A 19939-nucleotide genomic window follows, 5' to 3' on the forward strand; every position below is an offset into this window, starting at 1 on the left:
GGCTACTTTGTCTTTTTCTCATCAACATCAAATTAGAGAGGAACTTCTATGACAGGGCCAAGACACTCCACAATTAGATTGAGTTTTCCTACTCAATATAATTTCAATTCTAATTCCTACTCAATTTCTAATCTCAATTCTAAGAAATCCCCTTATGTGAAAAGTATTATTGGGCATACTTTTAGACTATGGAATTCCTCAATTTCTTCATGCATTAGAAATTTCTCAATTAAAGTTGGTCCATTAAGATCTTTAAGGTGGGAACCATCTATGAAACTAATTGACCCAAAGCCTGAGTTTCCTATTCCTCAATTTCTCTATGAACTGTCATCCTTTCAGGCAACCCTAGCTCTGCAAATTCTGACACCAAACTTTAAGTTTTGTATCTCTGTGCTATCCTATCCTGGTTGTCCTGACCCCGCTGCCCTTTCAGGTGGCTTACCAAGGTTTTCCGTTACTACTTTCCCCATCCTAACAACAGGGACTGGACTTTGGTCTGAAAAATGCCTGAGCTGTAATTCTACTAGGCAATGCCTGAAAGTTTCTCTACTTTTTCAGTACTGTCTAGTAGTAGATTTTGGCCTCAGACCAGCTCTTTGTAACTTGGACCCTCCTCTGATGGGTTGAGATTGACCTTGCACAGCTGGCAGAGAAACTACTCAGACCCTGGTTAGGGTACCACCCTATGTCTTTTCTGTGACAGCAACCAGTACTTTTCAGGAAAGGGATTCAATGTTTTCAGAGTGGTTGACAGTGGAAAGCCAGTCCCCTGCTCTTCAGTTCTTCCCTGTTCTTGCCTCATGCACACAATTTTCCCTTCTATCAGTAGAAGCTAACTTCCTGCTTAGAAGGGAAACAGCAGGGTTCCATCTACCCTTTTCTCCTCTGATCAGTGACATTAACCCAGTGCAAGAAGCTGCATTAGAAGATAATAGCTTTCCATAGAATATAAGATCAATAGATTGGGGTCTTGTCTATCTGAAAGGACCTTAGCTAGGAGGGATAGAAGGGACCTCTCACCCCACATAGATATGCCATCCATGGGTTTTCTGGTTTACAAAGAAGTTGACACTTCCCTGCAAAATCATTTTGATATCAAAGTAATAGCATTTCTGGCAAAGTTAACTTTGAAATATATGTATGTCTATATATATGATGTCAAAGATGTTCATTAGTGCTATGATGATATTAGAATGCAACAATTGCCTCCAGAACATCTAAAATAACTCTACGAGGGGAAGATTTTTTATTGTAAGGCATTTCCTCAAGTACAATCGGTGATGGAAAAAAATAAATTATTTAAAAAAATTCAACTCAAGACTCAGCAGAAGCCACATTCCACAATAATTCCATGCATGCGTTGATTATAAAAATAGGACAATATTAAAAACTACAAGAAAATTTAGGAAAAAATATATATACAGGGTAATGCCCTTTCCAAATGAGAAAGCAATGCAGGATTTCATTAAAGAAAAGATGAAAAGTTTGACTATGAAAAAGAGAAATAAAATTCCAGTTTATTGGAAAACAATGGGTAATGTCAAGGTGCTTCCTTGAGAACTTAGAGGAATTGGAGGCATCTTATTAGATTTGAGCTAATAAACCCTTAATTCTGTATTCCCTGAGATAAAACCAAGGATACTGAGGAATCATTTGATCTACATCTCCCATCCTAGCCTTACCCTACCTTTTCCTGCTGATATAGAAGCTCTTTATTATTGTTGTTGTTATTACTATCATTATTATTGTTGTTATTATTATTATTATGTTTGGGGCTAAATCAGTCTGTGCTTAAGAATTACTTCTTTATGCCAGTTTTTGGGCTGATATCACCAGGGACAATGTGCAGAATGAGTGCAAGCAACCTCCCCCATATGTTCCTTCTTTTGGAAACCCTGGTAACTGTAATCACTCCCACAAACTCAGTTGCCATGTTCAAACCTGGCCAATTCCATAGATTCACTATTTTTTTGAATGAGATGTAAACCAAGTCATGAAAGATTATGGATACACCAGCCCATGTAGCAGAAAGCTGATCATTTCGGGAAGAGATGGTGGGTCAAGCTAATGCCCTGCTAAAGCCACACCTACTGCCTCCATCACCCAGAATCACCTTTTTCCTGATGGTCCTATCTCATCACTGCTACTCTCTGATTCTCTTCAAAATGCCAATCTGATCAAGTATGTCAATTTGGGGGCTGATATTACCAGGGCTTCTTGGAATGAGTGCAGTTTTCAGGCACCTCCCTCCCCTACCCCACTGCCATATCTTCCTTCTTCAAGGAGCCCTGGCTGCTGAGTACATGCTCCTAAAACTTGTAGCACCAGTAATAGTTCTGGGAATGTCTGGACAACTTCATTTGTTTAATATTCTCATCCCTATAGGAACACACTGATTTAACAGAATGAGCAGCTAACAAGAGTTTACTAAACTTTCTGCCATTGTATAATGACCTCATAGGAGATACAATAATTTTCACAAATGTGATTGCTATTGTACTTTTTCTTTTTTCTTTCTTTTAAACTTTCTTTTCTTTCTTTCTCTCTTCTTTTTTCTTTCTTTTTTTTTTTTTTTTTTTGGTTTTTGGGCCACACCCGGTGGTGCTTAGGGGTTACTCCTGGCTGTCTGCTCAGAAATAGCTCCTGGCTCTCTCGAGCTGGAGGCTAGCTCTAGTCGGCATGGGGTTGGGGAAGACCCCATGTGGAAGGCCTTCTCCCTAACTTGGGTGCGCTGGGAGCCTTGATAGGCCCCCAGCCTTCCCCTCTTCTGCCCCCAGCCTCCAGGCCTTCTGGGGTGGCAGCCCAGGCGGCCAGACAAGGTGGGTGTCAGGGGTCCCTCCTGGATGGGGTCCCAAGCTTTCCCCGCCCTTCCCTCAGCTCTAGGGTGGGAAGGGCACAGGGTATAGGGTGGGTCTCTCTTGATCCTCTCTTGAGCTGGAGGCTAGCTCTAGCTGGAATGGGGTTAGGGAAGACCCCATGTGGAAAGCCTTCTCCTTAACTTGGGTGCGATGGGAGCTTTGATAGGCCCCCAGCCTTCCCCTCTTCTGCCCCCGGCCTCCAGGCCTTCTGGGGTGGCAGCCCAGGTGGCCAGAAATGGTTGGTCCTAACTTTGGGTGTGCTGAGATTTGCTCGGTTACGCTGTTTGTCACTGGCAATTTCTGACCACTCTGCATATGAAAAACCGCGTGGGGGCCACGCGCACTGCATGTATTAAGAGTATTCCTTTTCTTTATGTTATGTTTTGCATATCCAGAATGTCCATTTTGTATTCTGCCCTTTCCCACACCCCTACAAAACTCATTTTTACTCCTTAACTCTCTCACCCCCCCAAACATCACTAACCCACATTACTCTTTTTAACTTCAGTATTGCACAATCCTAATCACAGACTAAAGCCATGAATTGTAACAACCCAAAACTGTTTCAAAAGACATAAAATGGACACGTATTTCTTTAGACTATTTTGCTTTTTCGTTGACAACTATAAGTCTTACTAAATATTCTCTTATACAGTGACGATTCTAACCACTTTTTATCTTCTCTTTATGAGCTGTTCAACAAGGAATTTTGGTGAAAGAGTCCCCCAGTTTAATGCTTATGATTGAACCATGTCATGGGAATTGTTGGACTTGTTCTAATGGTCCCTATATGCACCAATAATGCCACGTGATATGCTCCTTTGTTGCATAGGCACATTAAAATGGGAAAATACTATACATACAAATTAAGATCCTATCTAATAGAGATTGGAATACACAAATTTTGTAGTGCAAAGGGACCTTACACCCTGAACATTGACATAATGACCTGGCACAGGCCTCAAAAGAAAGGGCATTTTCCTTTCACCCCTGAACCAGGGAAGCCATCCACAAAACATCCAGGTTTGTCTATAACATCACCTGGAAGCAATCCTCTACCATGGAAGACCCTACCACTGCTCAGACATCGACCTGCTCAAAAGAGACTTCCCTTAACACTGAGAAGACTTAACAACAACAACAACGACCTGCATACAGGACAAGGCTTTCTGCATTGCCCTTTAATGGTGAGGTGAAATGAGAGGATGTTCCACATCCTGACTTCAATGTAGGATATGCAGATTCCAGGATCTTTAATACAGAAACATGATACCAACAACAGAGACTGTGTGAAAAGTGTGATGGCACTACGGACAATGTCTTGGATTGGACGATCTAACTTGCCTGGAGTCTAGAGTTGGTCTTATGCCAGGAAACTTCAGGGGTAGGGTCTCTGTATTTAGGCCAAGGTTATTCCTTTCCATGCCCCTCATATTTTGTTGGGCCTATGCAAACAATAATTGCCACTCTAACACTGTTTTTACTGTGCTCCTTTAACTCTAATCCTTAAAAAAAACCACTTAAAATTTGAGGTTAACTTAAGCTAATATGCATATACATGGAAATGTAAAAAATACTATGCCTGTAATGTTTAAGGAGTTATGTAAGTTTTATGGCTTTAGATTGCCTTGTGTGCTGTTAAGAAATATTATAATGTGTTACAATCTGGGGACTTGAGGGACAAAGTAATTGTACATGGATTCTTTTTTATTTATCTTAATGTTCTTTGGCTGAAAGTTCAAAGTTAAGATATCAGCAAGGGGACTTCTTCTGAGAATTATGTTATGCGTGATTGTCCTTCCACTGTAACTTTACCTTGTCCTCTTTCTTTGCATCTTTGTTCTCATAATTAGAAATAAAAAATTAAAAAAAGAAAAAAAATGATTAAAAAAGAAAAAGAAAAAGAAATAGCTCCTGGCAGGCACGGGGGACCATATGGGACATCGGGATTTGAACCACCACCTTTGGTTCTAGATTGGCTGCTTGCAAGGCAAATGCTGCTGTGCTATCTCTCCGGGCCCTTCTTTCTTTTTCTTTTCCCCCTTTCAATAACTTTGCTTTCACTTATCTGGAAACAAGTATATTATGATCAACTATGTAATGCATCTTATTTAAATAAATAAATAAATAAATAAATAAATAAAAAGACATCTTGTTCTGCATTCAGGGATCACTCCTGATATATTCCACAGATCTTATGGGGCATCAGGGATAGAATCCAAGTCAAATGAGTGCAAGGTAAGCACTACCCACTGTACTATCTCTCTAAGTACCCTTTTTAATTAAAAATAATAAACCATTTAGCATTTGGAAACATGCGATTCAGTGTTTGGGGGGCTACTTTAAGCTCTATTTGAATTTGCTTTTGGTACTCAGTGCACCATACAGCCAGCATCAGCCACATGCAATTTCAGTACTTCTTTTTCTGGCTTCATTTTTTCCTTTTCTTTTATTTCTTAGGGGATAGAGAGATAAGGTGCTTGTATTACATGCAGCTGACCCCAGTTTGATCCTGACAATGCATATGCTCCCCTGAGAAATTCTAGAAGTGATCCCCACATGCAGAGACAGAAGAAAACCCTGAGTTCTGCTGAGTGCTTTCCTTTCCCCTGAAAAAGAAACCAAAACATGGGGCTGGATTTGATAGTGGTAGAGCATTTCTCATATGCACAGCCAATCTGAGGTCCATCCCTGGCATCCCATATGTTCCATGGAGCCTTTCAGGAATGATTTCTAAGACAGAGCTAGGAGTAACCGCTGGGTGCTGCTGGGTGTGCCTCCCCTGCAGAAAATAAAAAAGGAAACAATATTAAAGTTTTTATGACTTTATACTCAGTAAAGCTTAGTGATGGTGCTTGGAAGGACCAGGTAGTGCTGGGGACCTCAAATTAAGGCTTCCACATGCTAGCTTCACATGCTAGCCTGTTTTATGTAAGTGCACTATCACTTGAACAGGTGTCTTCTTTCTGTTCCAATTGATTTATTTTGGAGTCTTTAGGGTCACATCTGATAATGCTCAGGAGCTATTATTGGTTCTGTGCTGAAGAATCACTCCTGCTGGTGCTGGGGATCAAATTGGGGTCGGTAGAAAGCAGGGCAAGAATGTTCCCCTTTATATTATATCTCTTGCCCTGTAACTACTTTCTGAAATGAAATACTTTTCTCCTCCTCCTTGACCACAGCAGCCTGGATTAAAGCTGCATTTCTCACCCAAACTGTCTTTTTGTTTTCTTTTGTAGAGCTAGAACTCAGGGCCTTATATATGCAAAGCACATCCCCATCTTCCCAATTTAAGCCCCTTGAACTGCCATCCGCAAGAACAAGAAAAGAGAAATTAGGTCAACCAGGGTTTCTCTGTCATCACTTTGAGCAAAAAAGCAAGCAAACAATTATTGGCCTTTCATGAGGAGAGACACTGCTAGGGGCTAAATAGAGCAAAACCATGCAGTAGGTACACCATGGTCTGCTGCTAGCAACTACCACAGCAGACCTGTAGAGAAAGCCAAAAGCCTGACTGTGGGTTGTATCAGATCAAAGTGCTGGACTCTGGTTTCTCTCTGCACCACCTCATGAAGGGCAATACTCAAAGTAATTATTCTTGGATCCAAAATTCTTACAGTGACTTGGGGTTCATACTTGAGAAATGAGGATGGGTGAGTTTAATAAGTTTTAACTCACCAGGTGGATTTGGTCTTTTCTGCAGGAAAGGGCATTGTAAGTAGAGGCCTGGAGGCAGCTGGTTATCACTGCAAAATCTTAGCTCTTGTGGTCAGTGAATAACCATGAAACTTCAATGTGAACTTGAAAATATACCTGTTCAGAGTTTGGCATTGTTTATGTTCCCTTTGTGCTTGAAAAAGTATATTTCTCAACCTTCCAATTTACCTTTCTGGAAGATAAACCTGTTGATGTTAAAGCTCCCATCTATATGAAAATAGCAGTAAATTAACAAACTTTTCCTCTGGTTTACAATGAGTTGAATTGGCACAGACCAACCTTCCTGAAGCAACCTAGCAAAGGTCAGATCCTGGACCCTTGATGATTGTTAAGACCATTTGGCCAGGTCTCTTAGGAGGCAGTAAGCTATCCTTTTGTTGTTCTGAAATACTGAACAGATCACTGCTTCCTTTTTATATATGACAACTATTAGCGTTACCTCTTGTCAGTTATTACATGCTACCAAAGCTGCAGCTTGCTGAAATCATTTTTGTTGCTATTTGATCTCTAAATTATGACAGCTAAACATTCAGTCAAACCCACATAGGTATCAGTCATGCTGGTATGGGTTGTCACTCAGATAACTGCTTGTCTTGGGACTTCAACACTCTGAATTGTTACAAAAAGGCCGCAAGAAATCATTTTTGGGGGCTCTAGGAATGGCTCAGCTGCTAAAAGAGAAAAATGGCTACTAGATGGCTCAATAGGATGAACACATGCTTTGAATGTGGCAGGCCAAGGTTTGATAGTATGATTTCCCATTAGTAGGTTTGATAGTTAGTAGAGCCCAGTAGGGCCAATCCCCCAGTAGAGTGAATCTTGCAAGGTAAAATGTGAGTTTGGTAACTGTCGCTGTCCACAGTAATTGAGCTGTCCCAGGTGCTCTGACATCCCAGGTACTAAAACAAAGTGAGCCATATCCAGCACACTAGCCACAGCGAGGACCAAGCTTTGCAACTGATAAGCATTTCTGTGAGCACCACAGCAACTGCCCTTCTCCCATTCCATAAGTACCACAACAAATAGTGTGACCCTTGAAAGCACAGGCAAGCTTGTGTGTATGACCTTTGTCCTGACAGTAACAAGAGCAACAAAGAAAAGGGAGAGAACAAATTTATTATTTTTTTTTTTTGGTTTTGGGGCTACACCTGGTGGCGCTCAGGGATTACTCCTGACTATGTGCTCAGAAATTGCTCCTTGATGGGGGACCATATGGGATGCTGGAGGATGGAACCGAGGTCTGTCCTAGGCTAGTGCGGGCAAGGCAGACATCTTACCACTTGTGCCACAGCTCTGGCCCAAATTTGTTCCTTTCTTGTCTTTAGATTATCTCTACTTTTAGAGATTACTAGAATCCATATCCAATAAAAGTGCCTCTTTTGGCACACAAAATATTTTTTTCACAAGATATAGTTTTAATACAAACAAAAAATTAGATATTCCATTTTGAATCTTCATAAGATATTTGGATCCTCTTTATTTCCCTTTATTTTTTTAATTTATATAACTGTGAGCTACAGAATTAAAAGTTGTTGATAGCTGAGTTTTGGTCATATAATGTTTCAGCACATCCCTTCACCAATGTTAATGTCCCACCATGCATTTTCCTAGGCTTAGATAATCTCTTGTTTCTCCATTCTCACAGCCTGCCCTTATGGTTGACATTTTTCCTCTTTCTTTCTTTCTTTCTGTCTTTCTGTCTCTCTTATTCTTTTAGGCACTGTGGTTTGTAATATTGTTACTGAACGTTGTTATGATATAGGGTTCATGCGTATAACTTTACTTCGTTTCATTTCCCAGTTTTTTTTTTTTTTTGGTCTGATTTGGAGTCTCAAGAGATTTACTATTGTGTTTTCTCTATAATATCAAATTTTCTTGCAATTAGGTGATCATCATAGGGATCTATGTGCCTGTGCACGGGGTTAGCAAGAAGAGGATGTTGCAGAATCAGTGAATTAAAAATTTTCATCATCAAGGAAAAATAATCTAATAATATAGTATGCTCATGGAACTGAACTCAGCAGGCTAAGAAGTGCAGGGCTGCCAAGAACCCTATTTTCTCATGAATTCTTCTAACCAGTTAATAAAGCACTTTGCCAGGAAATGGGAAAAATTATCAGAGAAACTAGCAAGTAGAACTGAAAGATGAAGGGTGGAAAGAAAGGAGGAAAAGAGAATTTTAGATGTATTTTATTTACTGAATGCACTAGTGCCCTCCAGGGATAGTTCTTTGGGATAACTGGAGGCTGGGATCTGAGTCCTGCCTTGTGGGTCCAAGGAAGAAATGCGATGAGATGCTGTGGGGATAAGGATGATTCCTATTCATATAGCTGGTACCCCTTTGTCAGATGCCCACTTTCTGATTCTCAGTTTTACTAAAAGATGATCTAGGGACAAGAAACTCCTTTGATTCACTTTCTCCCTAAGAAAATTCACTCAGTAAATATAGTATGTCTAAAATTCTCTTGAAGGTTGCCTTGAAACTCTAAAGTAAGTGCAGTGGTGTTGTATTTTCCTGCTTTAATTACCTATATTTGAGGTGCTAGCCATTGAGATGCACTGTGAGGTATCTGCTCAGTAATAAGTTGATCTCAGAGAACACTTAGCTAGACCTCTGTGATCAAGAGCACATTTGAAGCACAGGTGACCAGAAGATGAGCCTCAGTTGGTTATTTGCATTGCCCTAACTAGCACCACTGAGCCAATCACTTCTACAGTCAGGGATATTTGAGTCTCAACACTGGTATGAATTCTACTTGTAATTATCCAGAAAAAAGGTCTCCTTCCCAGGATTTGTACCAACATATCCAGACTGTTTCTGAAGACTGTAATCTTCTCTGGAACATTCATCAGAGCCTTCAAACCCTCAGCACTTAGCTAAGGGAGGTGTCTCTGGTTCTATTGCCATTTCCCGTATCTCCTAGTTTTATGTTTTATAAGTAAAGGTTGGGCAATACTACAGTTAGAGTTCAGTAAAAAAATAAAAGTTCTTTTTTTCATACAGGATCCTGGGTCTGAAGTTAAGACACTCCATCTTAGGAGATACTCCTTACCTTGTGCTCATGAGTCGATCTTGCACATATATGCTATTGAAGAATTAGACTAATTGGCTACATGCAAAGTAAGTGCCTTCCTCTACTGTTTTATATCCCAGGACTTATGAGGCTTATTTTTATAAGCTAATTTACTGTAGCCTTAGCATCGCCTTTCCAGAGATGTTCTCTCAAGTGGTAGGCAGCTTGGTAGGCTGTGTTCTGGGAAGGCAAAGGGCTCATTTCTGATTTTTAACCTTTTACTGGCTTACTATATGGCAATGAAAAAATGCTCACCCGAGTCCCACAGGCTAAGGAGAGGCTTTGGGAGGCAAAACAAAACAAACAAACAAACAAACAACCCTGTGTTTCCAAGTACAGGAAAGAGAACATCCCTGTAATTGGGCTGCTCTGACCAGGAGAGAAACTGCTAACTCAACACCAGGAAAATGTTGAACTCTCTCATTGGAGCAGGAGTTCAAGCCTGAACTGGGATACAAATTTCAAGTTTCAGACAACAGAAGTTTTTCCTGAAGTCCAGGGAATAGAGGACATATTTCTGGGAAGAGGAGTTCTCCACGCCACTTACCAAGTAGCTGAGATGCTGTGGTAATGAGGAATGAGTATCCATCCCTCAGGCAGGCATCCTGAAGATTTGGATATACATTATTACCCAGTTCCCACAGGGACCCATGAATGTGGCTTGTCTGCTTACCAACTTTACTCCTTGCTTTATTTATGATCTCTCCTAGGGCCTTCGCTTCAGAAAACCTGGAGGAATAAAAAAGAAAAGTTTCACTCACTTTTGTGGTTCATTCTCAATTGTGTTCTAAAAAAACAACAGACTTGTAAGAGGTCTCAGAAATATTTGAAAATTTATTAAAAGATGAAAGCAAATTGAAATAAATTGAAATTTATCAAAATTACTGGTATCTTGGCTTTCTTCTCTATCTACACAGATTTTAATCCAAAATTTAATAGTTAATAATTTTTAATTCTTATGTAATTTATGATATAAAGTTTCTAGTATTTTGTAAGGCAGAGGAATCAGAATAATTTAGAGTTGTAAGTCTCTACTGTGCTCAAAATCACAATACTGAGTAACATCAAGGAACAAATACCTCAAGAACTAGAGCTATAGTATGGGGTTTTATCTCTAGAACTAGAGCTATAGAAAAGCACTTGCCAAAAATATGACAAGCTGTTGAATTGCCCCAGATAGACTTGTGTAGAAGATGAAAACTTTGGGGCCGTAGTGAAATGGGGAAAGGCAGATTCCACTCCCTACAAGAAAGACCCTGCAGCCCACATCCATACCCATATAAATGACACAACTGCATAATTAATCTCAAAAGGAATGCTAAACCACCAGATTGTCCTAGTGCCATAGCTCCTGTAGTGTACAGTCAATTATGCTCCAAATTTCATAGAGGCTGAAATCCCAGTAGGAATTCTGTAAATTTGGTAGAAAAGTTGCATAGAAGCCTACAAACTCAATGAGCAAAACTACACAAATTCAACTATCACCAACCAGAGCAGTTGGTCCTCAATGAATTTAGTTATTTTATTATTTATTAATAATTTATTTATTAATATACTATTAATAATTATATTATTTAGTTATTTTATTATTTAAATCTCATATATCTATTTTTTGATAATTCCATTTGCCATTTTGTTGTAACAAGCAATATGATGTAAATTTGTGTATACTTGCTAAGGAGACACTCTTCTAGGAGTGGGTGGGAAATTATGGACATTGGCGGACGGAAGAACCACTTGTGACATTGGTGTGAAAATATTGAGTGCCTGAAACACTGTATTATAAATACCTTTGTTAGTCACAGTATTTAGATAAAAAATAAATTAAAAAAAATTATAAAGCACTTGCTTCGCATGTGATGACCGTGGTTAGATCCCTGCCTAAATATTTCTGAGTGTGGCCTCAAACAACTCCCTTCCCCCAAAATAATATATAAACATAAATTTTATTTTAAGATTATGAAATAATTATCAGAGGTTAGCAAATTATAAATTATCATGAGAAAAAGCTTACCACCTGCTTCTGCAAATGAAGTTGTCTGGACACCTAGATATATACATGTATTCATTATCTCTGTGGCTGCTTTCATATGACCCTGATATGAGTGCCTATACTTTGCTGCAGATTTATGCCATATTTTCACAAGAATGATAGGTGTGATCATTATGTGAAGAGTTAGCAATATGCTGGTATTACCTAAAAATAATTTGTTACTTACTAGTCTATAATTATGTACTAAAAGTTCCAAAACAAAATTTAGAAAAATTTAATTACTTTATTTAAATACCATGGTTACAAAATTGTTTAAGATTGAGTTTCAGTCATACAATATACAGTACCCTTCACCAGTGCACATTACCTGCATCTGGGGCAGACATTTTACTTCTCTCTTTTCTCTCTCTCTCCCTCACTTTTTTCCTTTTAGACACTGTGGTTTTGCATTACTGTTAATTATTAGTATTGACAATTCATTATCAGTAATTAATATTAACACTAATAATTGATTATATTAAAATTAAAATATTAATATTAATAACCAACAATTGTCATTGTTAATAATCGACACCACTTTATCTCCTTTCAGCACCCAGTTCTTATCCAGCGTTCAGTTCCAGTTATCATTGTCATAGTGGACCTTCCTCTATCCTACACTGCTCTACTATTTGTGGCAAGCTTCCTACCATGGACTGGTCCTTCTGGTCCTTATCTACTATATTTTTTGCTCTATAAGGCACACCTGACCATAAGGCGTACATAGTTTAGATATGGAAAATATAGATAAGGAAAACAAAAAAATATCAGGAGATGGAGGCTGGGTATAACCAGCCTGCAAGGCCGAAGTATACTTACAATACACTAGTCCACAGTTGGTTAAATATATTTACCTAACTTTTTTATTTTTACATCAGAAAAGAAAAACTATTTTTTAAAATATGTTTTTTGTTAATATGAAAAAAAAAGTCCCCTGCACTCAGGCTTCAGCACCAAGTGGCAATTGCTCCATAAGATGTACAGACATTCTCCACTCCCCCATCTTTAGGAGAGAAAGTGTGTCTTTTTTTTTTTTTTTTTTTTTTTGGTTTTTGGGCCACATCCGGCAGTGCTCAGGGGTTACTCCTGGCTGTCTGCTCAGAAATAGCTCCTGACAGGCACGGGGGACCATATGGGACACCGGGATTCGAACCTTTAGTCCTGGATCGGCTGCTTGCAAGGCAAACACCGCTGTGCTATCTCTCCGGGCCCATTTTTTTTTTTTTTTGGGTCACACCCGGCAGTGCTCAGGTGTTACTCCTGGCTGTCTGCTCAGAAATAGCTCCTGGCAGGCACGGGGGACCATATGGGACACCGGGATTCGAACCAACCACCTTTGGTCCAGGATCGGCTGCTTGCAAGGCAAACGCTGCTGTGCTATCTCTCCGGGCCCGAAAAAGTGTGTCTTATGGTACGAAAAATATGGTATATTATCTCTGGATGTTATTACCATACTATATTTTATTTTTCTCATATCCCAAACATGAGTGAGATTATACTATGTCTATCTCTGTCCTTCTGACTCATTTAATTCAGCATAATACTCGTCATATCCATCCATGTATAAGCAAATTTCATGATTTTATTTTTCTTAAGTACTGCATAGCATTCTGTTCTGTAGATGTACCAAAGTGTCTTTATCAACTCTTCTATTCTCATCCACTTGGGTTGTTTCCAGATTCTGGTTGTTGTAAATAGTGCCAATAGTAATGAACATAGTAATGTAGAGGGCTTTCCTGCAGGACGTTTTATGGTTCCTAAGGAGTGGTATTGTAGGATCATATGAAAGCTCAATTTCTAGGTTTTATGAGAAATATCCATATTGTTTTTAAAAAGGGCTGGACCAGTCGACATTCCTACCAGCAATGAATGAAAGTCTTTTTCCCCTTGTATCTGTATCAGCAATGATTGTTCTTGTTCTTTGTGATTTGTGCCAGTCTCTGTGGTGTGAGATGATATCTTATTGTTGTTTTTATTTGCATTTATCTGAAAATTACTGATGCGGAATATTTTTTCATATGTCTTTTGGCCATCTGTATTTCTTTTTTGAGAAAATGTATGTTCATTTATTCTCCCTATTTCTCAATGGGGTTAGATTTTTGTTTTATAAATTTCTACAAGTGCTTTCACATCTTAGATATTAACCCCGTATCCCGATGATACTGGGTGAATAGTTTCTTCCTTCCATGGGTAGTTTTTGTATCCTGGTAGCCATATTTTCTTTGAAGTGCAGAAGCTCCTCAGTTTAATATAGTACCATTTTTTAAAATCTTTGCTTCCTCTTGTTTGGCCAGTGGTATTTCATCCTTGAAGACACCTATAGCTTCAATGTCATGGAATGTTCTGCTTATGTTTTCCTCTATGTACCTTTTGCTTTCAGCTCTTTTATCTAGGTCTTTAATCCATTTTGATTTGACCTTCGAGCATGGAATTAAAGAGAGGTCTGAGTTTACTTTTTTGCATGTAGCTGACCAGTGTTCCCAACATTATTTGTTGAAGAGGCTTTCCTTTCTCCACTTTAAATTTCTTACTTTTTTATCAAAGATTAATTGATCATATGCCTGCAGGTCAGTCTAAAAATATTCAAGTTTCTTCTATTGTTGTTATTACAGTACCATGCTAGTTTAATGACTATTAGTTTATATTACAATTTAAAGTTGGGGGAAGTGATGCCTCCCATCTTCTTTCTCTGTGGATTGAAAATGTCATAGGTATTCTTAAAGGAATTGCATTAAATCTATGCAATGCTTTGGGAAGTATTGCTATTTTAATGATGTTAATCTTCCAATCCATAAGCAGAGCTTCTGTTTCTACTTTCTTATGTCCTTTTATTTCTTGAAGTAGTGTTTTGTAGTTTTCTTTGTTTAGGCCATTTACTTCTTTAGTTAAATTGATTCCAAGGTACATGATATGATTTATTGTGGCACAATTGTGAATGAGATTTCTTTTTTGGGGGGTTTGGGTTACACCTGGTGTTGTTCAGGGGTTACTTCTGGATCTATGCTCAGAAATCACCCCTGGCAAGCTCAGGGGACCATATGGGATGTAAGGAATCAAACCACCATTGATCTGGGTCAGCCACTTGCAAAGCAAACACTCTACCGCTGTACTTTCTCTTCGTCCCCATGAATGAGTTTTTTTCTTAAATATTTTTCTTCTCCTTCATTATTTGTATATAGAAAAACCATAATTTTTGTGTATTAATTTTGTAGCCTGCCACTTTGCCATATGAATCTATTGTTTCTAGAAGCGTTTTCGTAGAATCTTTAGGATTTTTTATATTTAGTATCATATCATCTGTAAACAGTGAGAGCTTTCTTTAATAGCTAGATGCTCTTGATATCTTATTTTTGCCTGATTACATTAGCAAGTACTTCTAGCACTATATTGAATAGAAGTGGTGAGAGGGGCAACCTTGCCTTGTGCCAGATCTTATGAGTTTTTCCCTATTGAGTATAATGTTTGTCACAGGCTTGTGGTAAATGGCTTTGACTATATTGAAGTACATTCCTTAAATTCACGTTTTACTGAGAGCTTTTTATCATGAATGGATGCTTAACCTATCAAATTCTTTCTCTGCATCTATTCATAAGATATACATTTTTTATATTATGTATTATATTGATTAACTTGCTGATATTAAGCCATTCTTGTATTTCTGGAATGAATTATTCTGGGTTATGATGAGTTGTTGGATTCTATTTGCTAGTATTTTGTTGAGGACATTTGTGTCTATGTTCATCAAGGTTATTGGCCTTAATCATCTTTTTTGTGGTATCTCTGTCTGCTTTAGGTATGAGGGTAATGCTAACTTCACAGAAACTATTTGAATGTTGCTTTAATTTCCTGGAAGAGCCTGAAAATAATTGGTAATAGGTCCCCTTTAAAGGTTTGAAAGAATTTACTAGTGTATATAACTGGGTCTGGACTTTTGTTTTTGAGAAGCCTTTTGAATACCATTTTAATTTTCTCAATTGTGATAGGTCTGTTCAGGTATTCCAGATCATCTTGGTTCAACCTTGTGAGGTTATAGGAGTCATTTATCCATTTTATCCAAGTTCTCTTGTTTTGTGTCATAAAGATTCTCAATTATCCTTTGAATTTCTGTAGTATCTGTAGTATCAACCCTCTTTTTATTATTTATTATGTTTTATTTATTTATTTGTTTTTGGGTCACACTTGGCAGTGCTCAGGGGTTACTTCTGGCTCTATGTTCAGAAATTGCTCCTCGCAGGCTCAGGAGACCATATGGGATGCTGGGATTTGAACCACCATCCTTCTGCATGCAAGGCAAATGCCGTACTTACATGATATCTCTCTGGCCCCATCTATTCATTTCTGATTTACAAACCAATGATGATTATATAGTGAAATATGGGTAACGGTGACAGAAACTGAAAGACCTGCAAAGCTAGAAGTATTTGCTATCTGGTTTTTGTTAGATAAAAGTTTTTCTGACTTCTGTTCTGCCATTTACATAATTTACCATTAAAGAAAATTCAATATAAACTCCAAAGTACAGAAAAGAATAATCCTAGTAACCACACATACCTATCCCATCTTTATTCATTTTCCATAGAGTTGAGAACATATCATAATTTTATACTTTAATATTTTTGTTTTTAATTATAAAATAAGTCTTTCCCTATGTCCTTAGAACTGTCTTCATTATCTTTAATGACTACATACTAGTCTACCAGATGGTTGCGGTGATATTTACTTAATGATTAATGATGTTTACTTAATGATCTTAACTTAATGATTCCTCTCTAATTTCTAACCAATATTTATGAAAAGACACAAAAAGCCCAAACATGTGTTGGAGAAATAGTGTAGGAGATAGCCCATGTGAGAAACTCACAGAACTGTGTGTCTTTTGTATGTATTGAGCAAAGTGTTACACAAGATGAGGGTTGTTCCCATCTTCTGTTTTGTCATAAAATTTAAAAGGTAACTGAAAAATCTATGAAGCACATACATGGTAGATAACTATAGTTTCTCTTACAATCTTATAGTCCCATTAGATTTGCTTACAAGGATAAGAGTTTTAATTAATTAATTTATTTATTTTTGAGCAACATCCAGTCATACTTGGAGACTACTCTTGGCTTTATACTCTTGGGTTGCTCTGGGCAGAGTTTAGGGAGACCCATATAATGCTGGTTTTGATGTAGTGCTGAGGTCAGTTGCATGTAATCCCTGCATTCTCTCTCTCTTTCTGTTTATATGAGTTTTTTTTTATCAGTTAGCTTTTATTGAAACTTCCAACTACACAACATAGGATGATAAATAGACTCATATGGCTTGATATTTATTGTCAATATTTGGGGAATTTGATCTTAGCTATTATCTCCTTTCTCCTCACCACCACAAGAGCACTCTAGATCTCAATAACTTCTAGTAATCAAACCAAATTTCACCAACAGAGGCTTAAGTTGTGAAATTCTATGAGAGAAATGGGGAAAAGATGAGCATTCTAGGCAGGGGAGCAAAGGCCTGAGTACTACTAGAACTCTGCTTCCTAGAGTTGCTTTCTGAGGGTTGCTTTCTGAATCAGTTGGGTTGGTCAGTTAAGGGGTTGCACACAAGGTTTATTTTTTTCCCCAAGATTTAGTTTCTTTCTTTCTTTTTTTTTTTTTGATTTTCACTACTCTACATTGATTTTTTTTTTATTTAAACACCTTGATTACATACATGATTGTGTTTGGGTTTCAGTAATAAAAGGAACACCACCCATCACCAGTGCAACATTCCCATCACACATGTCCCAAATCTCCCTCCTCCCCACCCGACCCCCGCCTGTACTCTAAACAGGCTCTGCATTTCCCTCATACATTCTCAATATTAGGACAGTTCAAAATGTAGTTATTTCTCTAACTAAACTCATCACTCTTTGTGGTGAGCTTCCTGAGGTGAGCTGGAACTTCCAGCTCTTTTCTCTTTTGTGTCTGAAATTTATTATTGCAAGAATGTCTTTCATTTTTCTTAAAACCCATAAATGAGTGAGACCATTCTGCGTTTTTCTCTCTCTCTCTCTGACTTATTTCACTCAGCATAATAGATTCTGTGTACATCCATGTATAGGAAAATTTCATGACTTCATCTCTCCTGACAGCTGCATAATATTCCATTGTGTATATGTACCACAGTTTCTTTAGCCATTCGTCTGTTGAAGGGCATCTTGGTTGTTTCCAGAGTCTTGCTATGGTAAATAGTGCTGCAATGAATATAGGTGTAAGGAAGGGATTTTTGTATTGTATTTTTGTGTTCTTAGGGTATATTCCTAGGAGTGGTATAGCTGGATCGTATGGGAGCTCGATTTCCAGTTTTTGGAGGAATCTCCATATTGCTTTCCATAAAGGTTGAACTAGACGGCATTCCCACCAGCAGTGGATAAGGGTTCCTTTCTCTCCACATCCCCGCCAGCACTGTTTGTTCTCATTCTTTGTGATGTGTGCCATTCTCTGTGGTGTGAGGTGGTATCTCATTGTTGTTTTGATTTGCATCTCCCTGATGATTAGTGATGTGGAGCATTTCTTCATGTGTCTTTTGGCCATTTGTATTTCTTCTTTGTCAAAGTGTCTGTTTATTTCTTCTCCCCATTTTTTGATGGGATTAGATGTTTTTTTCTTGTAAATTTCTGTCAGTGCCTTGTATATTTTAGAGATTAGCCCCTTATCTGATGGGTATTGGGTGAATAGTTTCTCCCACTCAGTGGTTGGCTCTCAGCAATCTGCCATTAAAGATTGTTCAGTTGCAGTGCAGATCTATCCTTTCTTCAGCTAGAGTCCATCCTGTTCTGTAGGGTACTATTTGATGTAGTAGAGATTCAATTCAGTTTGGCCACATTCCCAGGATTGCCATTGTGCCAGATTATGTGGGGATCATACTGGTTATTGCTTGGCAAGCTGGATTCGAGGTTTGGCTGATGGTCACTCAGAGGATGAGGACTCTATGCTTGTGTTTTTCCAAGTGTGACCATTATAGCTGACCCTTACTATGCTCACTCCCAGGACCTGAGATTGCCCAACATTTGATTGTTTTTCACTGAGTGGTTCTTACTACTGCCTGCTTTATACGGTTCTAGAAACTGGGGACTTCTGGGAAGGGGGTTGAAATTTCTATTGCTGTAGGCTACAACCAGGGCAGAAGGAATGAGGGCGAAATGCTCAAGTATCATAAGTGTCATGCTCACAGTGCATGGTTGCGGTGGGTTTCAGAAGCTTTTGCTGGAAGGCGACAGCATAAGGAGCAACTAGCGACTGTGGTTACCCTCCTCCAAAGAACTATCCTACAGGAGAGCTGCCAGACTCTGGGGGAAGCCTTGAATTATCCCGGGTTCTTCATGATCCAGCACAGAGCAAAAAGGAAACTCCCCACTGAAGAAGTGAGGATTGAGATTTGATGCATCCTCATGAGACCATTCCACCCCTGTACTGAAGTTGTCACCTCTCCAAGTCATCTCACTCACATGTGTTCCTTATTCGTGGTTGTCAAGGCAAACTCTTGAAGAAGAAACACCAATAATGGGAGAAGAAGGGAAAAAGAAAAGAGAAGTAGAAGATCTGAGAAGTAAAAGGAGGAGGCTAGCAAACAGTTGAGAAAGAACTGCCTCTTATCCCCCCAATCTAGGCTCTGCCATGTTCTTTCTTTGCACAAGTTGCATGACCAGTTCTCAGACTACCTTCTCTATGCATTCCCATAACTCCAATCTACCTCACCTCATCTCAGTTTTTTTTTTTTTTTTTTTTTTTGGTTTTTGGGCCACACCCAGTGACGTTCAGGGGTTACTCCTGGCTATGCGCTCAGAAGTCGCTCCTGGCTTGGGGGACCATATGGGACGCCAGGGGATCGAACCGTGGTCCGTCCAAGGCTAGCGCAGGCAAGGCAGGCACCTTACCTCTAGCGCCACCGCCCGGGCCCCTCATCTCAGTTTTTGTCCAGACTAGACTGCAGAATGTGGGGAACATCCTGACCCCCACCCTAAAATAGTCCTATTATCATTAAGAGAGCATAGCTCATGATGCCAAGATGAGTCCAAGGTGGTGAGTCTTCCCTGATTTTCCGTGGGGACATGGGCTCACAGGATCCTGAGCTGTCACTTACTGATGAGAAGGTAGGATCTATGTAGTCATAGCTGTACCATCTTATTGGGAGGATGGGTTTTGGGCCACAGTTGGTGGTACTTAGAGCTTACTCCTGGCTCTCCACTCAGGGATCATTACTGGCAGTACCACAGGAATCATGTGTGGTGCTAA

General features: G+C 39.0%; 1 protein-coding gene across 1 annotated transcript in view; it reads right to left on the reverse strand.

Moving 5' to 3' along the window:
- The window catches only part of KIF6 (kinesin family member 6), a 601782-nt gene that overhangs the window by 113995 nt on the left and 467848 nt on the right, over nt 1-19939 (reverse strand). Inside the window, exon 15 of the mRNA XM_049764755.1 lies at nt 10323-10378. Coding sequence (XP_049620712.1) covers nt 10323-10378 — 56 coding nt within the window. The remainder of the gene's footprint in view (nt 1-10322; nt 10379-19939) is intronic.

Source organism: Suncus etruscus, chromosome 18 (genome assembly GCF_024139225.1).
Source record: "Suncus etruscus isolate mSunEtr1 chromosome 18, mSunEtr1.pri.cur, whole genome shotgun sequence".
NCBI lineage: Eukaryota > Metazoa > Chordata > Mammalia > Eulipotyphla > Soricidae > Suncus > Suncus etruscus.